Source organism: Zeugodacus cucurbitae, chromosome 6 (assembly GCF_028554725.1).
Source record: "Zeugodacus cucurbitae isolate PBARC_wt_2022May chromosome 6, idZeuCucr1.2, whole genome shotgun sequence".
Lineage (NCBI taxonomy): Eukaryota > Metazoa > Arthropoda > Insecta > Diptera > Tephritidae > Zeugodacus > Zeugodacus cucurbitae.
This window is the reverse complement of record NC_071671.1, coordinates 67,720,659-67,748,088: the sequence shown is the minus strand read 5'-3', so window position 1 is coordinate 67,748,088 and position 27,430 is coordinate 67,720,659. Positions and strand designations below refer to the sequence as shown.

Below are 27,430 nucleotides of genomic sequence, written 5' to 3'. Positions count from 1 at the left end.
TGTGTCTGGCGGCAATGTCATCAGCTGGGCGCTGGCAGTGTTGTTTGTATCTCAGCGCATGTTGAATGCGTAACTCGCGCTGATTCGAAATCGTTGAAAACGTTGCGCGCTACCAACAGCATCACAGCAGTGGTGCAAGGGAAGTGTGTGTGGTGTTGCCAGTGACGTTAGTTGGTGAATCGTCATTTAACCGCGGCCCAGTGTCGCATCCGCGTTGTCATTCAAATTCGTTATTCGTTGCAGTTGCAGTTCAATCAATAGCGCGACAATATTGCGCAATTAAATGTGAAGCGCGACAATTAGCTGAATTTTTGTGAATTCCAAGCGTTACTCGACTCGTGTGTCTCGTATGTGTGCAGTGAGTGTGCGATCAAATAGTTTCCATTGCACGCCGGAAAGCGAAAGTGTGTGTGGCTACGAACAAGTCTATCTACAAGTAACGCGCTTCTTCGCATATTTCTAACCCGTGCGCGTTTGTCGGACTTTTAGTGAAGCGATCGAAATATTTGAGGTATTTTGGAATTTGACATTAGGCGATTTGGTTAAATGTTTTTTTTTCTGTGAGTGAAGACTCAATAAAAAAATAAATTCTCGTCGTTTTAAAGATAGCTGTTGTTTGTGCGTTTGCAAAAAGTATTTGAAATATGTTTCTCGAGAATTCACGTGAATATTTGACGACTCTTTCAACTGTGTAAAAATTGTCCCTCTGCATATTTTATTATAAAAGAATTTAAGTGTGCTGGTGTTTTTGTGAAATTTGTTGTGAGCAAAATATTTTGCTTAAATTTTTCATTAAAAATAACAACAAAAGTAAAAATTATGTAAACAAAGTGATTTAGAAAGCAAATACATTTTCAAAATATCACTCTTAAGGCGGATTACATAAAGCACCACACAAACAATAAAGGTAATAAGGTGTTATATATAACATTAAAACTTTTATAAGTTGTAAGTAGAAATGTTTGCAAGTATACTCTAGATCTCCGTATATTTTTTTAATTATTTGTAATCTTTGGGGATCATTCATAAAATATGATTGTCAACAAATATTTGATTGATCATCTATAATTTCATCTATACATTTTCAGCTTCCGAGTTTTGTTATATGACATTTTTTAGAAGCTAATTTGGGTAGGTTTTGCAATGAATATTTTAAATTTATCCATTATGTGGAAGTTTCGGTATGCTTATCATTTAAATAAAAAAAATTCCAAATTAAAAAAAAAAATTATATAACACATTTTGTAAAATCCCCATAGATATAACATTTGCTTGTTCATAATTTATTTTTTCTGAAAATCGGATTCAATCCAATACATAAAATACGACGGCTATTGAGAGAGCAGTTGAAACAAATCACTTTAGAAATGTGCTATCTAATTTTTCTATTTCTTATTGGCAAAAAACATTAATTTGCAAAAAAAGCTTAGGAATGCAAACATATAGTTAACGATATATTATAAAGTGAAATTTGTGCTCATTAAGCTTACGGGTTCTCCGAAAGGCTTCTCATATGTATGAGAAGTTATATCTTATATCGATGACAGCTTATCTCAAAATGTTAAAACAACAAGTACACAGATCCCTTATCCGGTGTGGGTTGAACCTTAGTAATTGTACACCTGTTAAAATAACATATTTTCGGGAATATCTTAACTTGACTTAAACTAGTATGCTTTGTCAACGAGGTTCTATGAAATGTAAATAAATTTTTATAAATATTTTCCGTAAAACTTGACTATAATGAATTAGTAAATCTTAAATATTTAAGTTCCTCCGTAAATTTTCGAAAACGAACGAAGTAGTAGTTAGTAGCTGTATCAAAACTTCGGTTTTGTGCTCATTATTTTAGATAATGTAGCCGTCGGAGCCGACTCTATGAGCTGTCCGTTCAAGCAGAAGAACGAAAATTAAAAGAATTATATTACAGCTCTACTACGAGATCTAAGATTTATTTCAAAAACTTAAACTCTTCATTTTTTCTGATAAAATATGATCTGTCATATTCCATTTGAGCGAAAAATATCAATTTTTTTATAGAATGGATCAGTAAATAATTTTATATTCGTTTATATTCGAATTTGTCGGTTTTGGGTTCAAAAAGTTGACTGTAAAAAGATAACTAGCTATTATTTTATAATAAAATATACCAATAATATGAAAAAATACTGTTATCAGTTTCTAATAATTTCCCCGAATATATCGGATTAATTGCGGGTTACAAACTTCTCCATGCATCGAACTCTTGAATTGGCAATAGAAATTAAAATAAAATTTCATACAAATTACCTTCCATAACTCGAAGTATCTCTAACTTGTTATTTTTGGGTGGATTTTCTTTCGAAATTCCTATGAGATTTTACCTTTACATAACCACCGGCAATTAAAATAAGCAAAATTTATCCATCCATCTCTCCTTCATTACTTTGCGCCCATTCTCATGTCACCAATTTTTTTCAAAATAGCTTTCCAACAAAAAACAGATTTCCAGATTGATATATTTACATTGTAGCTACCTTGCTACATTTAGAACAGTATTAAATTCATATTGCGGCTACATGCTGAAAAAACATTGTTCTTTTAAACATTGTTCCATCCACTCGTTATTATTATTATTGCTTTAAGTCATCCTTTCTCGGCAGTTTTTTGCCTACAACTAACCTTATTTCTTCTCTAATTATAATTTGATTGCGCACACTTGAGTTTTTTTTTTTGTGTGTTGTTGTGAGTTGTATGATGCACAGCTCAAACTAGTATTTCCACCATTTTTAATATTCATAGCACTACTTTTCTGATGATGATGATTCTTCTATTTAATTGCAGTGCAATTGCTGGTGGCCCGGTCGATTTCGATGCGCTGTTGACGCTGATGATGACGTGGATCGCCACAACGGCTTGGCAAGTGTTGTTGAGGGGAATCTTCGTTGCAGCGGTGAAGGCTGCTCAACCCACCTTGGTGAATGTGTGAAGGGGAAAGGTGAAAAGTGCATAACTATTCTCGGCAGAATAACAGTCGCACGATTGTTTATTTGTGTGTGTGCGGGTAGTACGCGCGATGAGAGCGAAATACCAGCGAGTGAAACGTGCATGAGGTGATTGGTGAGCAATTAAAACATTATTCGCAATCGCCAATCCATTCCCTCAATCTCCCCATGAATAAGTGCAACAACAAATAAATTGTTGTTACTTAAATGCGCTAACAAAAAGCGTGTAAAAAAAATAAAGATATAAACAAAGAAGAATAAATAATAGAAAATCGTGTGCTCGGCGGCCCGTTCGTTCGTTCGCTCAATCGGTTGTGCGTGTAACATTGCAAACGAAATACAAATACAAATACAACACCTGTGCTGGTGGCATTGTGTGTGAATAGTGTGGAAAAGTCTCTGTGTAACTCGTTTTTGCCGTTTGCTTTTGTTATTTTTTCAAACACGGCATGTAAAATGCAATAAAACTATTGGCACGAAGATTTCATTCCTGGAATACGGCATTGCAGCGGAACCAAACAACTGAATACCATCACACACCGGTGCAACAACAACTACAATAACAACAATTGAGTGTTGTGATACTAATAAAAACAACAACTGCAACCGATATTAATAATACCACACGCACATTTAAGGAGTTGTACATAATAACAATAACAACAACACGCAAATCTGTAAAAACAACAACAACATCTTAGTGAAAAATATAAATTCAAGCCTCAATTTTTTTGTGGCCAGTGCATATTTAATTGCAGTTAAATTGATGCTTTGTGCGTAGAAGTGTTGTGCCTCACTTTGAGAAACCGTTCATTATCACATGCGCAAAAAAAATAGAAGAAGAAGAAAAAAGTAAATGCAGTTACTTGGAAAATTGTTATATAATAAAAGTAAATAATTGTGAAACTCCCCTAATTAAAATAAACCAGGTATAAATCGGCAGATCAAACAATATAGAATAGCAGCTCATCAACAACTGTGATTTTATAAAAACAAATTTCAGTCCTTGGATTACTTGGACGATGGCAGTGTCCTGCCCCGAAGTTATGTACGGTGCTTACTATCCATATTTGTATGGCCGTGCCGGACCAAGTCGTTCATTTTATCAATATGAAAGGGTAAGATTTCATTTGTTGTAAAGCCTTGAATTTTACATATTAAGGAGAACTGCATATTAAAAATTATTAGATTAAGAAGAAGTTCAATAGTTATTTGTACTATCGACCAAAAATAAGAAACTTTTCTAAATATTGAACTAAAAATTAGTGATTAAAATAGTTTTCAGTAATTTCGTATAAGATATTCGTGCAATGTGGCGTATGAGTAATCTCTGTATACCTATATTTGAGTGAAAAAAAAAGATTTCGCGATAAGGAATAATTTTTTTTCTGAGCTCTACAAAATTATGAAATATCCGATATTTTCTCACAAGATTTTTAATCTTTCAAAAAAAACAAAATAAACAATATTACATGTTCTGGCTTATGGTAGGACGCAGAGCTATGTATATGTAAACAATAGTTAAACGAAACAGTTTTTTGACCATAAAAAACCCTTCGACTTCCGCTAACTCGAATAAATTGAAGCCGAGAGGCCAAATTTTCAGCCACTGAGTAAATCTATTCATTATGAAATGGTAAACTGAGCTGAGTGTAAGGCAAGTAACAGCTGTCCCTCACTGAAAACCACAAGTCTAAAAAAATAACCCTTATTTCCGTTAAAATATTTATCATTCTTCCAGATTTTCTTTCTTTTTCATTCTTACTTTTATTTACAAAATTGGAAATTGCTAAAGACATTTTTGTTATGGCGTCTTATTTTTTTACTCCGAGGCCAATTAACTATTTTTTGAAGCTGATTTTAGACCTATGTCATGTTTTCATTTTTGCTGCAAACTCTGTAGAAGTAAACAACTTTTATGGATTTTGCAAAGTGTATTCAACAAAGTGAACCAGGTATATGACATTTCATTTTTTTTACCCGAATTTGACATGTTTGTTGCCATTGATTTAACCCATACATTTATTCAAAAATTCAAATTTTGAAATTCAAAAGTAAACAAATTTCAAACCAAAAAAAAATATTTTTAAAATGAATAAAAGAAAATGCCGAATATTTTCTGCTTAGGCAAAACAACTCATGGAAGCAATTTACTAAGGTTTTGTGCTCCAACTGACAAATTGCAAACAATTTTATCAATATATATAATATTGTTAAAGTTAAAAAAGACGGGTTAATGTAAACAAATACATGAATTGTTTACTATTTTATTGTTAATAGCGGGTATGTCAAATACTTAGTTCACTTTGTTGAATACACTTTGGGATTTTGATGTTTACAAGGGTTTCTGACATTAACAGCATTGCCTTGCTTAACAAAATCTCATTTCTGACGAAAAACTGACTTGAGTACTTAATTTTGATACTCGATTTCATAAAAGGATAGATTTTTAAAATATATAGTTCATATGACCGAAGTTGAATGTAAAATTATATTAAAATGGCATTCTTCGCAGACCAGGATGAAAGACTGCACTTACAATATTAACATATCTCATGCTTTATGAGCAAGCGTCAAAAACTAAACCACGGAATAATAAAAAATTATTACATACTTCATCATTCCAAAAACATTGATTATACATATATTTCCTGTTAAAAAATCGTGAATTTGATAACAATATTAGTAACTAATAAACTACAGCTGTATGTATGTATTTATTTATATACAGTACTTCATCTACACACATATTTATTGACCGATGATAAATGAGTCATGCTTCATGAAATTGGTTACCCAATCAACTCGTCACTTTCCGACGCATTAAACTACGCACCTATAGACAGTTTTTTGTTTCTTAAGTTCATATGTATGTGTGTATGTATAAAAACTCGCATTTCACGGCCAGACCAAGCAATTTGCACATGTTTGTTTGTGTGTATGTAGGGTGAGGTATGCAATCTGCCACTGCAAAATTGACATTTCTTATAAAATCGTAAAGTTCTCACGCTGCTGCAAAAGCATTTCAGCCAATAAAGGGCGATCACAAATAATATACATTTTTAGTGACCAATTCGAGGATTTGGTTTTGGTAAACGAAACCGAAACTCAACACGAATTTGATTATTTTAAAGAAACTTGAATAAGAAAATTTTAAAAATTTTAGAGATAAGAGGTCAAATATGAGATCACTAAAGATGTAGTAAAACTTGTTTCTGAAAAAAATCTTGTATCTTAAATTGAATGAATTTCTAGTCCTTTTAGAATATTAAAACAAATATTTATGATACGTTTTTTAAGTAAACTTTCCCGAGGAGACTGTAATCGGTAATACTAAAAGTATTCGTAACTTTTCTGCTTTGTCTTAGCTCTAGTCTCTCGTCAAAGCTTTTTTTCTGAAAGCAAACCAAATCATCCAGTTAAATTCAACAGAAGAGGGTATAAGGACTCTTCATTAAAGTAGTATAAACGCTAGATATTCCATCTCTATTTGACAACTCGAGCCTAATGTACTTATACCCGTTTGTTCGATTCACTACTCTCCAAATTCTAGTGAATCAAAGGCGGTTAACACTTAGTTTTGTCCAGTTCAAAATTTAAACTCAAAATCTCATCTCGCAATCGAAACCGAATATTCGGTTGAAGGCAATAATATTCTGCACTGTTATAAACATATGAACACAAGTACGCATCCTCTTGTTCTAAAGCTTACTCTAATACAAGTTTGGAAGCAAAAACATATTCACCAAAAAATAAATAAATATAAACAAATAAAATGACAACACACTGAAACAAAGACAATGTGCGACACAGTGAACAGCAACGACAAATTTTATAAAAAAGAAAATAAAGTAAATAAAATAAAATAAAAATACGCAAAATTAAAAGAAAACCAGCAAAACGGCTGAAGTCGCTTTTACTCAAAGGCATTCCGCTGTCTTCGGGTCCAATTATACAAGGCCGCGGCACTAAAACGAAATTGCCCTTTTATGTAGCAAAACCGTGCAACAAACTAACCACAAAGGAAAATAAAACAAACAAAGGAGTTGAAGCCGCAAAAGCACTTCAGAAGCTACACACATACATATGTATGTACACATCTCGGAGTGTCCGCGTATCCGAGCTTTGCATGCGCACTTTTTTTGGCAGCCGATCGCTTGGCGAAATATGGACAGACGCTTGAGCTACTACTTTGCTGTGCACAAACGGGCAAACTTTTCGGCCCGGCCTCTGTTGTTGTTCGGTGCACCCCCAATCGTACAGAAAAAAGTTTACACGCATACGGTCTGCCGACGGACGGACGCGGCAACCAACGGGCGTACGTACAAAATGTCACCGGCAACATGTTTGCCCTTTGTTTTTAATTTATTAGCGGTGAATCGCACCAGTCCACAACCGATCATTGGTCTCACACATTCGATCTCCATGCGCGCGCCCGCTCATTTGCGCAACTCAGTGAGAGCCAGAGTGTGAATTGTGTGTCAAGCTGGCGGTTTTTTCCTTTTCTTTTCTTTGCTTTGGACCCGCAAATTCGTTTAATGATTTGTTTTGCTGATCGACAATGATCACAGCATTTTGTCGTCATCGTGTTGTTGTTGTCGCTTGTCTGCATTAAAAATGTGTTAAGTTCATTTGAAAAGTGTCACAATCGAAGGGCGCAATCGAACTGGCGAGTGCATACACGGAAGGACGGAAAGTTTGTGGGAAGCGCGTGAGTCAAACGATCTACAATCGTCGTTCCCATCAGTAAGGTTATCTGTGTAGAGTCGGCAAACAATGGGCTGTACCAGAGTCACTGCTTCCCTCTCTGCCGATCGCTAATTTGGCGAAGTTGCTATCTTTATGCCTTATTGTATTCTCTGTACCCCGACAGACACCTCTTTCTGCTCGTTCTCGTTACTATCATCGATATCAGCATCACAAGCATACATATCTCGCACCGATATTACGGTGATTTATGCCGTGTGAGCCACTTTTTCGCCAACAAATTCGCCTTCGCGGCAAAGCAAATCGAAATTTTCATACGACTAATGGGAATCTACCCGCCGCGTCCCCCGGCATACACGTGCATCTTGACAAATACGACGCCGCTACGCACATTGCAACTCTTTCTGACTCAATCATCCCTACAACAATGCTGCGTTCCAACAATAACAACAGCACACCGGCTGGCTACCAGCGATGCACACATTCCTTTGGGTCCGGTTTTCGATTTTTATAAATTTCGCCAGTCCGATCGTTCGATCAGCGACGGCCGGGAGATCGGTGCAGCAGCGGCACTCGGCGATGCACAGATAAGCAGCAGCAGCCAGTATGCGGCAGCAAGCAACAACAAAGACGACAGTCTGGGCGAATACGCATCGCAATGCGATGGGCGGCTGGTTGAATAGCATGCGCTTTTGGCATTACGATCGCCTATTGTCTTTGTGCCTTGCGCCTACTGCCCCTCATTCTCGCGGCTGGTGCGCCAGCAGCTTGGGGGACGGCGAGCGGTAGTGCCAACATCAGCATCACCATCAACAACTACTGCTACTGTGCACTTCTCGTTTTTGCGCAATTCGGTTGTTTGCCACTCGGCGTGTTCATCGATTGCAGGCTGGCTGCCAGAATGCCGCTTCGATTGTCGATCGTGTCTGTCGATAAGCGCATAACATTGATTATGTGCTTAAAACAACTGACAGACACTTGCGACAATCAGACACTAAACACACATACACACACGTACACTCATCCATATGTATGGCATATATATATGTACATACGTGGTATGGTAGCTGTGTCTATTTACTTAACTCGGTCTTGTAATTATTTGTCGCTTTTCATGTGCATTCCGCGCAAAGATTCTTAACAAAGCAAAGGTGGTGGAGGAGAAGCGCAAGGGATGATATCTCATTCGGGGTTATTATAAAGTAGAATTGGTTTAATTTGAGATATTATATTTATATTTTTTTAATCGTGAGGACATAATAACTTCATATAGGTTATAGTGTATATAGTGTATAATCATAGAATTTTACTCGGATTGATTTGAATACAATCTCTAAACTTATTGTACTATTTAATAACAGTTTTGTGATTGTTATTGTATATTTATCGGATTATAAGCATACCAACTATTTTTTCGATTCGCTACTCTCCACGATTTTGTGGATTGAAGGCAGTTAGTTATAACCAAATTTAAACTCTTTAACAAAGTCCTTGGCATTTCAATTTTTGTCTGAAACAAGTTAAACATAATTTTTCTTAAAAAGTGATAAATTTTGAACAGAAAAAAAATTTACTTTAAATTTTGGGCTGAAAACAAATTGATATAAATTTTTCAAATTATTTAAACGAAAAAATCCCCGTCAATCTGTGGAAAACCTATTTAAGAAGATATATTTTGTTTTTCAAGACAATCCGTTGAATAGTTTTTGAGTTATCGTGTACACCGTCTTTGGTTTTGAGAAAAACGCAAAAGAAGAAAAAATGTAATATCGGCGCACTTTCCCCGCACTGACCTCTAATGATAATAACTTTCGTAATTATTAAGACATTGTTTTCGTAATCCATAGAGCATCTTTGGACTATTTCAAAATGAAACATATATTCCGACGAAAAAGCTCCGAAGTCCACTAATGAACTAAGGGAACGAGCACTTATAGAAAGACAAAATATAAGCCCAAATAGTTTAGAATATCTTATTAGAAGCATCCCAGTCCCTATGAAAACAATCAAGAGTATCGTATAGGACATACAAAATATTAAAATTTAAAAATTATAAGAATCGAATCGAATTTCTATCAGAAATTATTTCTAATATCTAATGTTGGATCTCTGGGTATACAATATTTATTAGTAGAAAAAATTTAAGAATTATAATTATAATTGACAAAGCAGCTTTATAAGTATACGGGGAATATATTTGATTACTTTGAATAACAAATTCACTTTGATATTAATATAATCCCAATTGAAAACAAAACTGTTTGAGTAAAAAATAAATGCTTTGAACTACTCGATTTGAAATTGTGCCCTTCGAGATTTCCCTTCAGGGCGACATTTAATTACCGTAATTATTTAAAGTTCAATGCTGTCAATAAGCAGATAATCTTAGAACACACGTGTGCACTCTTGTAACTACCTACAAATATGTTTATGAGGTTCAATACATTTGTACAAACCGAAATTGCATATTTCCACGCGTCGCGTCGTGAACCCTATCAATAAGCGAGTCGTAAATCATGGCAGCCAAGGCGGCCCATTGAAGGCGCTGTCGATGGCTTTTATTTTTATGCTCATACGCGTAAATGAGACGTGTTGGTTAACCCATTATGAGGCACTTAAGCAGGAGGCGGCGCAAGATGCGTGCGCTCAACATGGATTTTATAATTTTAAGTGTCAGTAAAACTAAACCAAATGAAATTAAACTAAATGAGCCGCAAAAGCAAGCGCACACAACCACACACTTATATGCATATGTGTGAGCGGCGCCAATTCCCTAACGACACCGACAACAATAACCATTTCATTAGTGCGTGTGATGCACTCACTACATACTCGCTGTGATTGGGGTTCGCTGTAGGCACTCACACACATACACGGTGCCATATTCATTTGTGGGTGCTGTTAGGTTGCGAGTTATCGCTTAGCCTTTGTCGCGACCCTGCTATGCCCTCTATCCCTACTGCTTGCGGGGCTAATAAATAGCAATAATGTCACCTCTTTTGATAAACACACAAAATAATGTGCCACAGCCGTTTGTCATATGCTGTGCACACATAAATTATCAACACCCGCGTTGCTGTTGTTGTTGTTGTAGTCGTTGTTGTCGATAGCGCTACTGTTCGCTTTCATAATCATAAATTAGGCATTGTGTCAGTTCGAATTTGGTTGAAATGTTGCGTAGCAGCGAGCTTTTCTGCATTGTCTCATGCCTCTGGTGTGCGCCGTTGCATTTGTTGGTTGCTTTTAGTAAAAAACAAAATTTGTGGAAAAATATGGATATTTTTATTAAAAATAGCGTCAATTAGTAAATTTGGTTTCTTAAGGGTGTCAACGGAATTTCAAAATAATTCCAAAAAGAGTTGAAGCCTATAAACCTGTTCTTTGATGTGGTTCTGGGATGCAGACGCTCTATGAAACTGGCCAGGAAAATTTAGTGAAATTAACTCAAATTGATCATTGTCCCACGGGATCCACGCGATGGGTTAAAAATCTTACCGGATGCTAGCTGTAGAAGCTGCCTGAAGGAAGATGAGATGGAATCATCTTATTACTTTCTTCTGGAATGTCCCGCTTTTGCGAGATCGAGAAAAACGATTTCTCGCATCTCACTCACGAACAACTGCGGGAAATATCATACATAAAAGTGAAAAATCTCTACATATTTGTAGTAGGTTCAGGGCGCTTTGTCGAACCCTAATACCTAATTAGGGTAGTGCGCTTTTTCGAACCCTAATACTTAATCCTTGGCTTCGCAAAGGACTGACTGGAAGACACATCAAATAAAGTTTCAATTTCATTTCTTCAAAATTCTGGGCCTTTTTTATTACCTACGAATGATATCGAGTTTATAATCGTACCCATTATATTAGTAGATTAAGTTTAGATCTGGACTGCCTTGTAGATTTAGGCTCCAAATCTGACCAAAGACAACACAATTTTTTGATTAAGTTTAAAATTCCGGATTATAAGAAAAACTGCAAATAGCCATCGAACTATTAGAGACAATTACCAGAGCTTCTAATTACATAGAACTATTTTAATGGTAAAATAATATGCTAAATTATTACGAGTATTAGATAACTAAATTTTTCAAATTAACTCAATAAAATTTTTATTTTCTCTCCATCACTCTCGCATGCAGTTCAACCAGGATCTGTACTCTTCGTCTGGCGTGCAATTGGCCTCATCCAGCGCCTCCGGCAGCTCACACTCACCCTGCAGTCCCATCTTGCCGCCGGCGGTGAGTGCGAATGCCGCCGCTGCAGCAGTAGCGGCCGCACACAATACCGCCGCCGCAGTCGTGGCCGTCGCAGCGCAAACGGCCAATCAGTCGGCGAGCTTAAGCGCAACGACGAGTCTGCCACTGGGCGGCAGCAGCGGTGTGCCCGGCAGCGGAGGTGGTGGCGGTGGTAATGTTGGAGGTGCTGGTGTGAGTGCGGGCATCGCTGGTTCTGTGATCGGTGGCGCCGGTGGCGTGGTGCTCGGCGGTGGTGGTGGAGGCGGCAGCGTAGCGGTCAACAGCGCGATACAGCACAACAGAGCGCATACCAAAGAAGAGGATCTGGGGGTGCCACGAAGTGATGCCGAAGGTAAGTCTAAAATCCTTTTTCCAAATTTTGATGCTTTAAATTATTTTTGTCGATATGTATATCGCAGCACGGCATTGAGAAATATTTAAATTTCTCATTGGAATTCGCATAAAGAATTTTTATGAGCGCAAAATTTATGCGACATCTAATCATTGCTGGCGAATGCTACAAATATTTTTACAAGTCGCGGCGAATATTCACCATTTTTTTTGTTTGAAAGCGATCAACTTAACTCGAGCACATACAAGTATATATATGTATATTCAGGCACACACATAGACAATTCCACATGAAATGTGTTTAGTTGGCGGGCAGGTGTTGGCAGTGAATTCCAGTAGCCGCATTGCGCCTTGATCGGAATGCGGTTGCGCACTCTTTGGTGCGACGCGCGCGACTTATTCGTACTTCTCCTTTCGTCTTGCGACAAGTCAAGTCCATCTGAATTTTTCAAATTCCACAGACGAATTTTTAATATATTTTACTCCACATACAAACATATCTACATATTTGCGCATATCTATATATCTGCATGTAGATTTGTATGAGTGTGTTTGTGCATGTGCGTAAACTTTTGTGGTTGAATGCGCGCGCGCCTCAGTGACAAGACCGTTGCCGCTGCTAATTAATTTGCAAAAATTTTTCAGATTTTTCAATGTCATTAACTCTCGTTTCCATTAATTTCGTTTTGTTTACTGCCCCCGTACATACCTACATACCAACATACATACATATGTACATTTGATTGCCCAACTCAACGCATTTCGTTCGTGTTGTAAGGAAGTGTTGAGAAATATTTGAAAAATTAAACAAATAAAATGTTTATTACTAAATTTGTTGGCATATCCAAGCTGTCAAATGCTTATTTGATTTTACTAAGTCGGAGGTGTTTAATCAACAAGCAACACTGATTTATGTGGTTTTTGCTCGAAATGTCAAACGAAATGTGTGTGTTCCGTGATTTTTTAGTCACTTTCGTTAATTATATATTTTTTTATGGATTACTGTTTATACGTTTTAGTCAACAGCAAACTTGTTTACCTAGTAAATTGATTTTTACTATTTAAATAAATTAATTAGATTATGTTTCGCTTGAACACGATCTAATAAAGCTCAGCGGAATACTCTCGAGAAAACGGTATGCCAATTGTAAGCCTCCTCCATCCTAATTGATTAAATTCCACAGTGTGACGGTGAAATACTTATGTATATTATATTTAGTAATCGAAGAGAATAAAATCGAAGATATTAAAAATATCTTTGTCAAGCCTTAGGTCAACCATTTTGTTCTAACCGTACAACCAAAAACAATTTTCATTCAAGCTACTGCTAAAGATAGCAGCTCTATCAATGAAGTGAAGACATGTCTACCTCACTTAGAGTTCTTCCCTTTGCTTAATCATACCTCGGTAGCCCCTGCATCATATTCCATCACTTTTTTGCCGCGAAATCAACTTCTTAAAAAATTCATGAGCTTTTCAAAGGTATTTAAAAATGCTTAGCTTTTCAATTGATTTTCATTTCGAATAAAAGAAGTTCAGTTACTAAAAGTATTATTTTTCGTACGACAAATTACTTAATTTTAATTTCTCTCTCGACTCAAAGTAGCATTTTACTCGTAGCTATGTCAACTGGATTTCTAGCCAGACGTGGTTCTATCTAAATCGGGTATAAGTAGAGGCCGTGCTCTGCTAACCCGTTTAGAAGGACTATTTCGTCTAATTTTTGTTTAGCATCAGCCCATTTCATCCTCCTTCTTCATCCAATTTACCAAAATCGGGATTAGGTACGATTGTAGCGATGCTCTCGACTTAGACTACCGACTCTTATAGAATATTGAAGACTTTAGCTACAGAGTATACTTACATTTCAATTGTTCCTCTTTCATTCCAAGAATTAGTCTTTGATGAACAGCAGGTCCCTTGTAGATTTCCTATCTCTAAAGTCACATAAGAAGGTTCCAAACAAATCATTAACGGAGGACTTTATTCGACCAAACATTTATTCCATTTTAAAAATGAATACACCGATAACGTTAGGTTAGGTTAAAGTGCTGATTCAACGGACTTAGACAGCTAATATCGCCCGTCCTTTATGTTACCGTGAGCTCCTCAATATAAATACCACAGTCCTTTAAGAGTCGATAAAGCGGTTTGAGCCTATTACGAATTTGTTGAGACGGCTATATCATCCGGTCGCGCCGAAACTAGTACTACCGAGATATTTCAACCTTAGTTTTGCGAAAGCTGGACAGCGAGGGACAAAGTGTTTTGATGTTTCAATCTCGTCTTCCTCCATACAATGTTGGCAAACTGGATCCTGCATAATGTTTAGTCTCAGGGCATGTGAGCCTATTGCACAGTGTACAGAAGAACAGGAGGACACCAGTTCGTCTTATTCTGATAAGATTGCGGCTAGAACGTAATTACGTGTCATCTCATCTCTAACTTAGACAAGACACATGGTCGTTTCTTCAAATAATTGAAAGACTTTGTTAAGAAAACATTTATTTTTAGTAATAGTAATTTTTTACAACCAATAAGATTTATTTATTAAACATAAACAATAATTTTTTCATTAAATCATCATTCCTTATCTCCACAGCCCGTCTGGTGGGTTCGCATCACAACGAGTCCTCCTGCTCATCGAGTCCCGATTCACCTCGTCACAATTTGCATGGAGCTCAGGCAAAAGAGCTGCCGCTACCGTTGGACACGTCGAATGTCAATGGACAGGGCCGCGCACAATACTTATCAGCCACCTGCGTCGTATTCACAAACTATTCCGGCGACACGGCCAGCGTGGTGGATGAGCACTTTTCGCGGGCGCTCAACTTCAACAACAAAGACAGCAAAGGTGAGTCAATAATACTAGATACAGTCGAAATGCCAGACAATTAAACGCATATTTTCTGTAATAAAGCATAGAAATATTTACTAACTGCAAGCCGTTGCATATTTGGCGGTGTTGGTTGAAGATGGCGCGTTGGCAATAATAAACCGGCGCACACAACCAAATACATATTTTCCGAAGAAATCGCGTTTCATCGAGTATGTGTGTCTTTTCCATGAAAATCGTACTTGAAAACAGCCGCTTTTTGTTGTTGGTCGTGAAAGTGCAATTTCGCCACTTTGATTTACATGACTAATGATGCCTTTTATAATGCGCCACGGATGATTGTCACCGCGCTTGTGTGTGGTTGTGTGCGCTCGTGTGGCGCTGGTGATGATCAAAAAGCGGCTGCTGTCATGTAACTGTCAGTGTACACGTCTTCCGCAGCGCGCCGCCTAGTGTGAAGGGCGAAGCGGTGTGTGCCAAAGCAAAAAGTTTTAAAGAAACTTCACTTTTCTTGCATTTAGCTTGCTTGTCAGCCCCCGCGCATCTCACGCACACGCACATGCATACATATTAACACACATATAAAAATGCCATGTCATAATGAGTGCGTACAAGAAATTAACACGAGTTTTGTGTTAAGTTCTCCTTGTTGCCTCGGTTTGATATCTCAATATTGCACGTCTAGTTTGTTTTTTGTTGTTTTTGTTTAATTTGATTCTTTTGCCATACAACACTTGCTGTCGCACACAATAACTTCATAAATTAGTCAAGATGTGGCGTGACGTTGCAGCCGCTTAACCGCTCAAACGCTGGCTGACTGCCGCTCTCTACTGCTGCTGTGGCTGTCAGTGCCTGACACTTGCTGCTTGTTCTTTTCGATTTCGTGAAATTAATTACCGCATTTAATGAAGATAAACGCGTTGTCTTAAGCACATGACTTGTCTTTTTTTGGCGCGTCTTTCAACGTCCCATTTCACCCCTTGGCGTTCTTGCTACCGCTTAAGTACTTTTACTTTCACGTGTCTCGCTCGTCTTCAGCTTTTGTTTTGCACACTTTTTGCTTGTTCATCAGCATGTTTGGACTCATTACCACAAATGTTTTTTTGGCAAAAAAGAAAAAAACATTTTTGAATTGCAGCAATTTTCTTACCTTGTTTTGCGGTTGTCATTGTCAACAGCATTGAGTATCGATAAAACTGTTTCATTTGACACAAATGCGCTTTGCTATCAGAAATAATAACTGTAATTAGTTTTATAGTGCGGAGGAGGTGTCTAACATATTTTTTGTAATTTTTATTATTCTGACTTGGAAGCCATCCTCCTGTGTTTTGGCGCTGAATCAGTGGTCCACCAATGAACACGGTAAACGTTGGCTAACAACCAGTACTTGTGCGACCCCGAGATCATACTGAACTGGGGGGTGGATAACAGGAGATCTACTGAGCTATTTACTCTTAGTCAGACTCAGCTCGATGCAATGGTAGAACTGGACATCATAAAATCCGTGAGGCTAAACATGCTGTCGGATGCAAAGTTATATGGAAGAAGGTGATATTGAAACGTCTAGCCACTTTCTTCATCACTGTCCAACTACTGTTAAACTGCGACTGAAAGATATCTGTACGAACTTTGCGAACCAATTGAACTGGGCCGAATACATATTAGTTGCCTCAACAAATTTGTGAAAGGTCCAAAGCGACATCCATTTCAAGGAGTTTACGGCATCACAAAGACTGTCGACTTTAGCTTTCCAAATGGGAACTCTTTGCATCTCTGCCACAGGGTTCAACCCTATAACCTAACCTAACCCAATCTAAACTAACCTGACCTTGAAATAATAAGTGCAGTTGATATGACAAAAAAAAAATTAAAAATTGGTGCATGTATATTTTTACCTTTATATGATAAAATACAACAACACTTTCCATATATTTGTATTCAATTTCGTTTAAATTCCTTTCATTTCTGTACACTCGCTAATTCTTGTTCTTTATGCTCGCCTTAACTCGCATACGCTTAACATATTTAAGTGAAAGTAATTAATTATGCCAAAAATCGATTGCAATGACATATGTATGTGGATACATATTTATTTTCGTAATTGCAAGAATCTCGAAAATTTCAGTTCTTTAAAGTATTTGAACTTCAACACCAAACTGGAATGTGGCACACTTACAAGAATTCCCCAAGGAGTACAAGCATTTGTATGTACTTACAACTGTATGCTTGTATACATATATGTTTGTATGTCCACATACAACACTGTATTTATGTACTTTTGTAACAAAAAATGCCTTTTGTATATAATTAATACATACTTTAATATAGATATATACTGTATACATGCATACAAATGTTGTTTTTGTTAAAGTGTGGCAAATAAAGGCAACGTGCTGTTAAAATTGTATTTATAAATAATGCCCTTAAAAGAAATAGAATCATTAAAAACGCATTTAATCAATACTCGTATGCGTACGCGACGGTAATACGAAAAGTATAATATATATTTTGTTAAGTTCATTAAATTAAACAGGGTGTTCACTTAGTTAAGTTGTAAAAATATTTTAAATGTGGAAAAATTATTTCGATATGATTCTACTCTAAAATTTAGAGAATATCTTCTAATGATTTACAAGAGATCAGTAACGATAAAATTGTGAAAATTCTGAAACCCAGAATCACTTAAATTGGACTAATTGAATTCAGAGAACTTGGGTATAGTAGCTTCTAGATTCCATAATAATATAAAAAAATTAATTTATTTGAAATAAATCCTGCAGTAGTCCGGCTCCATTGTTGAAAATATACATTTTATGGATTAATATAATAGAATGCTATTTTTGAGATTTTTTCTTATTAGAGATGTACTTATATCAGACATCAAGAAATGAGAAACGCCCATAATATTTGATTGTCTCAAATCCTTAAATCATGTATTGAAATTTAAAGCCCAGAAATTTAAAAGAAAAGCCCTCCGTTCGCCAGTGTCTTAGGATATGAACTTTAGCGTATTGTCTCCACTCCTAGTGGCCCTAGTATGGCGATTATTGTCGATAATGGAAATGCATAGCATCCACTAGGTCACTGAGCCACTCAAAAATATAATAGGAAACCGTCAAATTTCGTCAGAACTTTAGCAGCTTCGAGGCAAAAAAGGGTCTCCTATATTATAAACCAGAAAATACATATTTCGAGAACTTTTTCCTCGAGCTAAAAGCTACCAGAGATTCCAATAATAAGAGAGAATTAGGAAAATGTTGAGTATAATCTATTAAATCAGTATATGAATAATGCCTTCTACGAGCAAGTTGAGTTGATATTGATATTGAGACCTCAAAAACAGGGTGCAGCGCGTAGTCCAACATTTGTGCCTCACTGTTGCATCTTGTCATTTGTAATTTTTATTTCGAAAAGTTTTTTCATTATACTTTTTAGAGTGGTATTTGCATTGGAATGCAACGTTGCAGCGGGCGCATGCATTGGGTGGTGGCAGCGCAACTACAGCGGGCCGCTGCAATGCCAACGCCGCACTGCATTAATTCATTAGCGGTGCGCATGCAGCGCTTAAAGCGCATTAAGGCGGCGCGTTGTGATTCCCAAAAATATCCTCGTGCTCGGAATTTCGTTATAAACACGTATGTACATACGTATATAATATGAAGAAAGGTGCAGTGTTGAGGCATGAAGTTGTGTTGCTGATGCACTCAACTCGCTCAGCCATGGCATATTCATGATATTCGAAAGCAATTTAATTAGATGCCAACCGAAATTCGATGAAATTCCTTTGTGCGCGCCACAATGCAGCGCAAGCAACAAAACACAAGTTGTATGTGCAACAATAAGAACAACTAGAGCGGTAGCAGCAGCGGCGGCTAAAACGAGTGCCAACCGCAAAGGCAAAAAACCGTTTGTGTCTTCATCGAATCGCGGCGCAGCACGTTGACAACGCTAACACTAAGTGCAGGCACATACATATGTACTTTTTTCGGTTTCTGGTTTTTGTTGTTGTTGTTATTGTTGCGCTTGTTGCATTACAATTTTACAGTTGCTCCGCAACACATGCAGATGTCAAGCTATTTTTAATTATTGCTACCGATTTTGTCCGTCTTCCTCGTTGACTATTCTTTTCTTGTTGTTATTGTTTGGTTAATTTTAAATCGAAAAGTCGAACAACTGCATCATCGGTCCTTGCTGGCTTGCTGCTGCGGTTGCCGGTTGCCGATCGCGCATACCTTCAATGAAAGGTGCGCAAAGTGCAGCCAAAGGCATTCAACCAATGCCTTAGCGGGACTGCGCGCTTACTTTCTTCTAGTGCGAAGAACCTACTTGTCAACATACATATTTATTTATTTAGTCCCTCTCTTTGGTGTGGGTGCGTGTGTGTGGTCCTTTGGAGATAAACTCGTCAAGCGTGCTTATCAGATTCACAATAAATAACTAGTAACGCCCCTTGGTATGCACTAGTATGCACCCATACATACCTACAAGTACAGAAGTGTTTGTTCCTTGCGTGTAGCGTTGCATGTGACAGCCCTCACATATGCGCCGCAGGACATCTCCATCCATTCTTACAAATGCCTACAGACACACATGTACTTACACCTTAACCATTGCGTTAATTGAAAGTGAAAGAAAGTAAATTTCTTGGCGACAAGTCTTGGTAGCCCACGCTTATCTCTTTAAGGTAGCAATTGATCTGTCATTAAGGTCACTACACGGCTATTAGTAATGCGGTAGGCTTGATCATGCTAATTAATAAAAATTACGGGAAAAAGTAGAACCATTCAAAGGAAGTTATACAAAAGACTTCATATGTGAATATTTAGTTGAGGGGACTTAGTCGCTATTTCTCTATGAATATATGTATCCATGGTTGCTGTCATAGATTCTAAATAAATATCTGTCTATATTCAGTCATATATTCGAAAACTAAAAATGTCTACAAAACGATGATCAATATTAATAATAGTATATAAAGTATGGTGATAATAAAGCCAACGACGAGCTTTTTAAGGTTTTTTTGAAGAATCTAATATAAAAAAATTTCGAGCGTAAACCCCGCGACGCAAATAAAGTTATTTTATTACTGCAGCCGCCAGGTATGCGTAGCTTTATTTCGAGGCTGAGCTATCTAAGGGACTTCAGCCAATGTGATCGTCGTCATGGGTCCCATGACACCTTCATCCAATTTTTTGTACCCCCTTTCATGGTAAGATTTCATCATTAAATGCTGTATTGGAGAGTAACAAACAACCAACCACAGACCCAAGCCTTACCTAGAAACCTTCCGACTGAAATATGGGCGAACTGACTGTCCATTACTAGTCGGCACATGGGGAGGGGTAAACGGTTGATTTTTCCTGGGGTTATAAGATACATATTCATTATCTGTTAAGACAGCATTATGAAGAAGAGTGTTCCTATGCGCTGGATGACGCTGAGTTAAATTATAACAAAAACTCGATTTCGATATTAAAATCTCATCTTATTACTTTTAAATAGGTATGAATTAGAGATCTATTTCAAACATATATCGCTTGGTGACGCTTAAAGTCAAACTATTTCCAAAATGTTTCCGATGACCGATTTTTTTAATCTTCGATATAGAAAAATCTGGATTAGACTATTTACCATTGTAGATCGGGACAGTGATAATAATTGACATAATTTGATTCGAAGAATCGATGATCTGATTCCTCAAACAAAAATTCCTTCGGAAAATCTGAATTAGACTATTTACACTGCGACATCGAGAGTTCTCTAAATCATTTAAATCTATTTAATGATAAGGCAATCGCAAATAGGAGATGAAGATGGTCTGATTTCAACAACTCTCGAATATCTACGCGACAAAAAGCTTTTCTTCGAAGGAGCAGATATTTTTATAATGCACTCTATATGGTGCGTAAAAAATCGTATATGCTTGCATTTATCAAACATGATTTCTCCCACTACAAACCGCCGTTATGTGTGCAGCGTTATAATGCCCTAGTGCCATAGTAGTGCGCCGGATATAAAAATAAAAGGACTCACTTACCAATTACTGCAATAAATTAAACTCATTAATATGAAATAGTTTAGCTAAATAAAGGCACGACTAATACATATAAACGTATGTACCTTGGATGGCTTTACTGAGTAAGTGTGTGTGTGTGTGCGCAAGTGTTCATTGATCGTGACCACATGGAGCATAATAAATGCATAAACGCTTGCACTATTAAGTCCCCGTGAAGTTTAACTACCAAAAATAGAGCGAATAACAGCAAACACTACCACTCAACACTTGAACACTTGAAGAGTGCTGCGCTGGAATGCAACAGCCGGAATTTCGTATTGTCGCACGCTCAAGCGCTTAGCGCGGTGCAGCGAGGCGGCGGCGCATTCATACTGCATTAACCAATAAATAGGCGGTTAGATTTGGTAGTGGCGGCAGACGATGTTGCACAAGCTGATGCGGCTAATGTGGTTGTGGCTGTTGCAGTTGTTGTTGCTGTTATGCTCTATGATGGCAATGGCGTTGCCGATGGCGACGCGGATGAGTCTGACTCTACTCGACGACTGTGACAACATTCCGAACTCAATTTAGTGCGGGAATCGTATTTGTTTGCACTCTTTGTACGCCTTACATATGTTTTGATACTCCACAAGCTCTGAATGTTACAAAATTGTGGCAACAACAACGCGAACAAACGCTCGATGCCACACCAGTAGCATAGGCAGTAGGCAGTTGGCGCGTCGTATTACGCCTGCTTATGCTCAAATGTTCGAATGCCGCGTGCCACAGTGGCTCCAGCACAGCCAAAATCAGTCGCAAATAGACAACAACAACAAAAACAGTGTATACATACAAACACATATAGGTTGTTGTTTACATGCAACGCGTTGCATTGGGGGCAAACACACCCAATTCCTTGTTTGCCGCTATGCCCCAGTCTGCTCCAGTTAGTCAAAAACTAGTGGCAACCAGTCGCAGCAGTCAGCTGCGAAGACTGTCGTCAGCCCATCGATGCGCATACGAAATGACGCTAAGGAATTCCCATTAATACCGACACAATTGAGGCACGTTAACGTGCCACACACACAAACACACCAACGCACGCGCAATCTTACAACCATGCAAAACACCAAAAACACAAAAACACCGCGAAAGTAAAAGAAAAAACGTTAAATAAAGACGAAAATAAGCAGAAGCAGCCACAGCAACAAGACAAGCCAAACACGAATCCATAACGACAAACAACAACCGCATACGTGCGCCAAGATGTCTCCATCGCGCCGTGTTAGGCTGCTGCGTCAGAGCGCTTCCACCGAAAGTCGTCAGCGGTGGCGGTGGAGATGGCGGCGGCTAGAGTAGGCATCATTTAAATTCACTTTCAATTCCTCAATGCCAACCAATTGAAACTGTGAATGCCACAAAATATTTACAATTGCTTGCGGTAAACGGCGGAGGTGGCAGCTGCGACGCGGCTGTAGAAATATGGTGCATGATTCAAGAATGAGTTGGTGTTTGAAAGTGAGGAAGCATTTGGGAGAGTGGAAGAGTGGAAGCCATAAAAATCTCTTTTGAAATTGACTCATTAACATTTCTGCGTGTGATATTAATTTGCATACGAAAACTTGCAAAAAAAACATTTCAAATTATGTTTTTAAAAACATTTTTTTAAGAATTTTGTGTAGTAGTTAGGAAATGTTTACACTCTACTGACTAAAATACAAGATAAAATACATTGTGTTTTGTTATTTTTGTTTCCCCGGCTCTATATTTTCGCTTAAAAATATTTAATGATTTGAATAGTTCCACAGAATGGAAATTATTTCTTCTGTAGATCACTCGTGGAACAATTTTTCCACTGACCTCTTTACATTTTCCAGTTTTCGAAAGCATTGTTGGATTTTTTGTCGAGCTTCTTACCCTAATTGTAATCCAAGTTTTTAGGTTTTAATTGTTAGAAGTTTTTCCGGGTGTCACAATGGGCAGTCGAATCTGTCTCAGTGAGATTATCTGTATTTACGGAGATCTACCCCTTAATCTAACCTTCTTCTTCTTCTTCTTGAATGGCGTAGAAACCGCTTACGCGGTTATAGCCGAGTACACGTCAGCGCACCACGCATCTCTCCTTTTGGCAGTTTGGCGCCAGTTGGCAAGACCAAGTGAAGACAGGTCCTCCTCCACCTGGTCCTTCCATCGGAATGGAGGTCTCCCTCTTCCTCGGCTTCCACCGGCGGTTACTGCATCGAAAACTTTCAGAGCTGGGGCACTTTCGTCCATTCGAACAACATGAACCAGCCAGCGTAGCCGCTGTCTTTTTATTCGACTATGTCCATGTCGTCGAACAACACATACAGCTCATCATTCCACCTTCTGCGGTATTCGCCGTTGCCAATGTTTAAGGAACCATAAATCTTCCGCATAACCTTTCTCTCGAAAACTCCTAGTGCCGTCTCATCGGATGTTAACACTGTCCACTCTTCTGCACCATAAAGTAGGACGGGAATGATGAGGGGCTGGTAGAGTTTAGTTTTTGTTCGTCGAGAGAGGACTTTACTTTTAAACTCTGAAGTAGGTTTACGAGGCACTTCTTCTAATTCGAAATAATGTCTCGTATGACATTTCTAAACGTCATCACATCAAATCTATTATACATCTGGAATGTCCAATTAATGACCTAAAGTTCTACAGAGTTTCCTAAAATTGTGTTCTAGAGATATTTGTGAAACAAGAAAAAATCTTTCCCAGGCCTGACTACCCTTAATAGCGGGGCCATTCTTTTACTTTTCGGATTGGTAAATTATTTTTAAAAAATCTGGAACGTGGAAGAAGCAAATGTTTTCCATTTTATCTATGGTTCTTTAGATATTTTAATGTTATATATGTATTATGTATATCAACGATAATTAATAATTTGTCTATAATTTATTTTCTGTTTCACTTTCAGAAACGAGTAGCCCCATGTCAGCAAGAAACTTCCCACCTTCGTTTTGGAATAGCAATTATGTGCATCCCGTACCCGCACCAGCACATCCGCAGGTATGAAAAACGTATATAGAAACATAAATATTTATACTATTTTTAAGCAAGCGATTACAAGGTAGCTAACTAGCGAGTATAAATTATAAAACTACTCTACATACATACAAAGCTCTCTTATTACAATTATATATACTAATTTGCGTCTATCTGTTTTTTAGGTTGGCGACTTGTACACATCGGACGGTGGCTACGCAACCGATCCTTGGGTCCCGCATGCCGCCGCCGCACATTATGGCTCTTATGCGCATGCGGCACATGCTCACGCGGCTCATGCGCACGCCTACCACCACAATATGGCGCAATACGGTAGCCTGCTGCGGCTGCCACAGCAATATAGCCACGGTACCAGGTAAATACAAATTACAAATATTATTTTAAGGGCATTTTAGTTATATTTGTTGGTATGGGGTGACATATTTTTCTAAAAAAAAATCAAGACTTTAATTATTATGTAAGAGAACATAGGGTGATATTCAGGGTGATTAATTCAAGAAGCAAATCTAAATAAAACAGAATTTTAGAAATGGAAAACTATTCAAATGTTTTATAAACAAATTTATCATAAATTAATTTATAATTTATTGGTCTTATACATTTAGCACAGACCACAATGAAAAGGCATGAAATCGGAATTTATATAGTATAAAAGTCTAAAACTCCAGTTCGATTCTTTACCGTCAAACTGGGTATCTTTTTCCTTTGGATTTTTTACCTTTTTTGGTTGATAATACATTTATTGAAAAATTGTAAAGTTACTCCCTCTCCCTCTCTTCGTTTTAGTATGTGAAACCTAGTTTTCCCGTATTTTATAAGTAAATGTCCTTTAATTGCAGTTCTAAGTTTGTTCCTGTTTCAGCCAAATCTTGATTGCCTTACAGATACTTTTGAATACCGAACTTCGAAGTAACTCTTCTCTTGTTCTATATTTATAGAGGGAAAGCAGAAATTTAGTTTAGTTTTCAGCTTTTATGTCTAAATATTTTTTAATGTCCATCAAAAAGAGTATACTTTAATAAATACAGTTTTTTACTTGGGCTTATAGAGGGTGCGTTTCAGCCACAATTCATACTTATTGTATTAATTATAAAGTTACAATTATTTATCTTCCTATATGTACGTTTTATATAGCAAAACTTGTTAATGTAAATATTTATTTGTTAGAAATTATTCTCATTGCAGACTGCATCATGACCAACAGACCGCGCATGCGCTTGAAAGTGCGGCAGCATATTCCAGTTATCCCACAATGGCAGGTGAGTAAATACGTAGCAAAAAAGGGCAAATATACATTCGCGAATATGTACATACATATGTATTTTTTTCATTTTTTTTACATATGTATCTATGTGCATATAGTAACGTATAAACTTATATTTCTACTCTCTGGTTTCCTTATAAAAGCCATTCGAAAGAAAATGTCTTTCCGCGTCCATGCTTTGAGTGGCGTTTGACGGTTTTTGAAAGATTTCGAAGTGAACATCAAATGTTTTTAACAAGTGTGTGAAACTTACATTATATTAAAAACACCTTCAACCAGCAGAACCACACATGAGTACCTTGTTTCATCCTTTTATGGGAAGGAATATCATTGCCTGTCCATTTCTACTAGTATATAGAACTAGATGAAAGTGAATTTGCGCTTCAAATTGTCCTTTTATGTCCTGTAAGACAGCGTATATATGTATATATATTTCTAGACATACATATGTGAGTAACTACACTTGTACATGCCAGTGACTATGACAACCCCAGCAGTTGAAAAGCATATTTCAGCACAGGGACCCTTTTCAACGCAACGAAATTTCACGTTATAAAAAGGATGTACGGGAAACCGCATGCATATATGAATAATTGAAAGCATATATTATACATACTTATGTACATATGTGTATTTCGTTCGACCGTTAACACATAAAAGCTAACAAACACACATTTAACCTCCCTTTTATGGGAGTTTGGGCTTGCTTTATGTTTAAGTACGCGAATACATACTTTATACAAATGTACATACATATGTATGAATGAGTGTGGTTACATTTGTAAAACATTTTTGGTGGTGACTTGTCCCCAAGTTGGTCTGGCAAATATACATACTTACATATAACATATGTAAATATATTAGTATATGTATTCGTACCGTATGCTCACCGCATACGAGGTCGAAAGGACAAAAGCCATAAAACAATAAAAATGGCCGCCAGTCTGGAATGTCTCTGTCGTAAAATTACAAAAAACAGGCAACATTGCCACCCATACATTTTAAGCTGCTCATGTACACCCCTATATATTTGTACATATGTATATACTTATGTGTATGTACATATGTATGTATGTGATAAATACGCGCATTTGGTCACAATTATATCGGTATCGATGTTATTTTCGACTAATTCGAAGTTTCTAGAGAACTTAGAGAGTGGCGAATCGAACAAGCGACTGGCATAAATAAACCATTTTGATGGGGTTTTGAATTACTTTATCTCGCGCTCGGCTTTCTTGTAAAAAAATGTATATGTAAAAGCAGCAACAACAGTATTATTTAACTAAATTCGAAATAGAGCGTAGTAGTATAACTCCTAACTGTTTTATTTTCTTAAAATTATGCTAGCATGTAACTACGCTCCAAAGCTTGAACAATCAAAAATATCTTAATTTATATAAATCCATATTCTAATTGTTTTCCCAACTCAAAAATATCACTTTCCTTTCATTTCAGGTCTCGATGCACAAGTGCAGGAGTCATCTAAGGATCTTTATTGGTTTTAAATTGACGTGTAACGTTCAACCAGGATTCTCACTCACTCATACACGAAACACACTCACACGTACGAAACCAAAATATATTCGCAAGCGATGATTGTTATTATATAATTTACTATAAACAAACAAAAAATCTCAGTAACTAAGTATTGATGGTTCAGCGTTAATTCAATTCACGAAATTCAATGTTCATACATATATAAAATAGCGTAATGTAAAAAACAACAACAACTAATACAACAAACAAACAATGTGAAAATCTGTATCTGTATGTATTATGTAATGTGTAATTACCTGTGCTGGCTGACCTTATGGGCTTGTGTGTTAATAGCGTTCTAAGATAACTAAGCCACAAAAAATAAAATAAATCGATTTTCATAGCAGCATTAATTCAATTAATTTATTTATGTAATTTTTAACATACAATAAAAACCAACAACTAGTTTAAGTTGAATGCTGCAGCGATTTCGTTATGAAATATGCATTACAATTCATCAAAGCGAAACTTTCAATATTTTTTTTGA

The 27,430-nt window shown here is 37.1% G+C and overlaps 1 protein-coding gene across 2 annotated transcripts; it reads left to right on the top strand.

Annotated features, from left to right (window-relative positions):
* Positions 1-24: 24 nt before the first annotated feature.
* LOC105212130 (protein vestigial) lies at positions 25-27,380 on the top strand. 2 transcript variants are annotated; one of them, XM_054234826.1, is made up of 8 exons: positions 25-907; positions 2,824-4,102; positions 11,833-12,280; positions 14,882-15,133; positions 24,052-24,143; positions 24,305-24,495; positions 25,308-25,399; positions 26,863-27,380. In XM_054234826.1, exons 2-8 carry the CDS (start codon positions 4,007-4,009, stop codon positions 26,910-26,912), a joined length of 1,221 nt encoding a protein of 406 aa, XP_054090801.1. In that variant the 5' UTR covers positions 25-907; positions 2,824-4,006; the 3' UTR covers positions 26,913-27,380. The 2 variants fall into 2 exon arrangements, with proteins under 2 accessions (XP_054090801.1, XP_054090803.1); XM_054234828.1 differs by having other exon boundaries at positions 27-907; positions 25,326-25,399.
* The last annotated feature ends 50 nt before the right edge of the window (positions 27,381-27,430 follow it).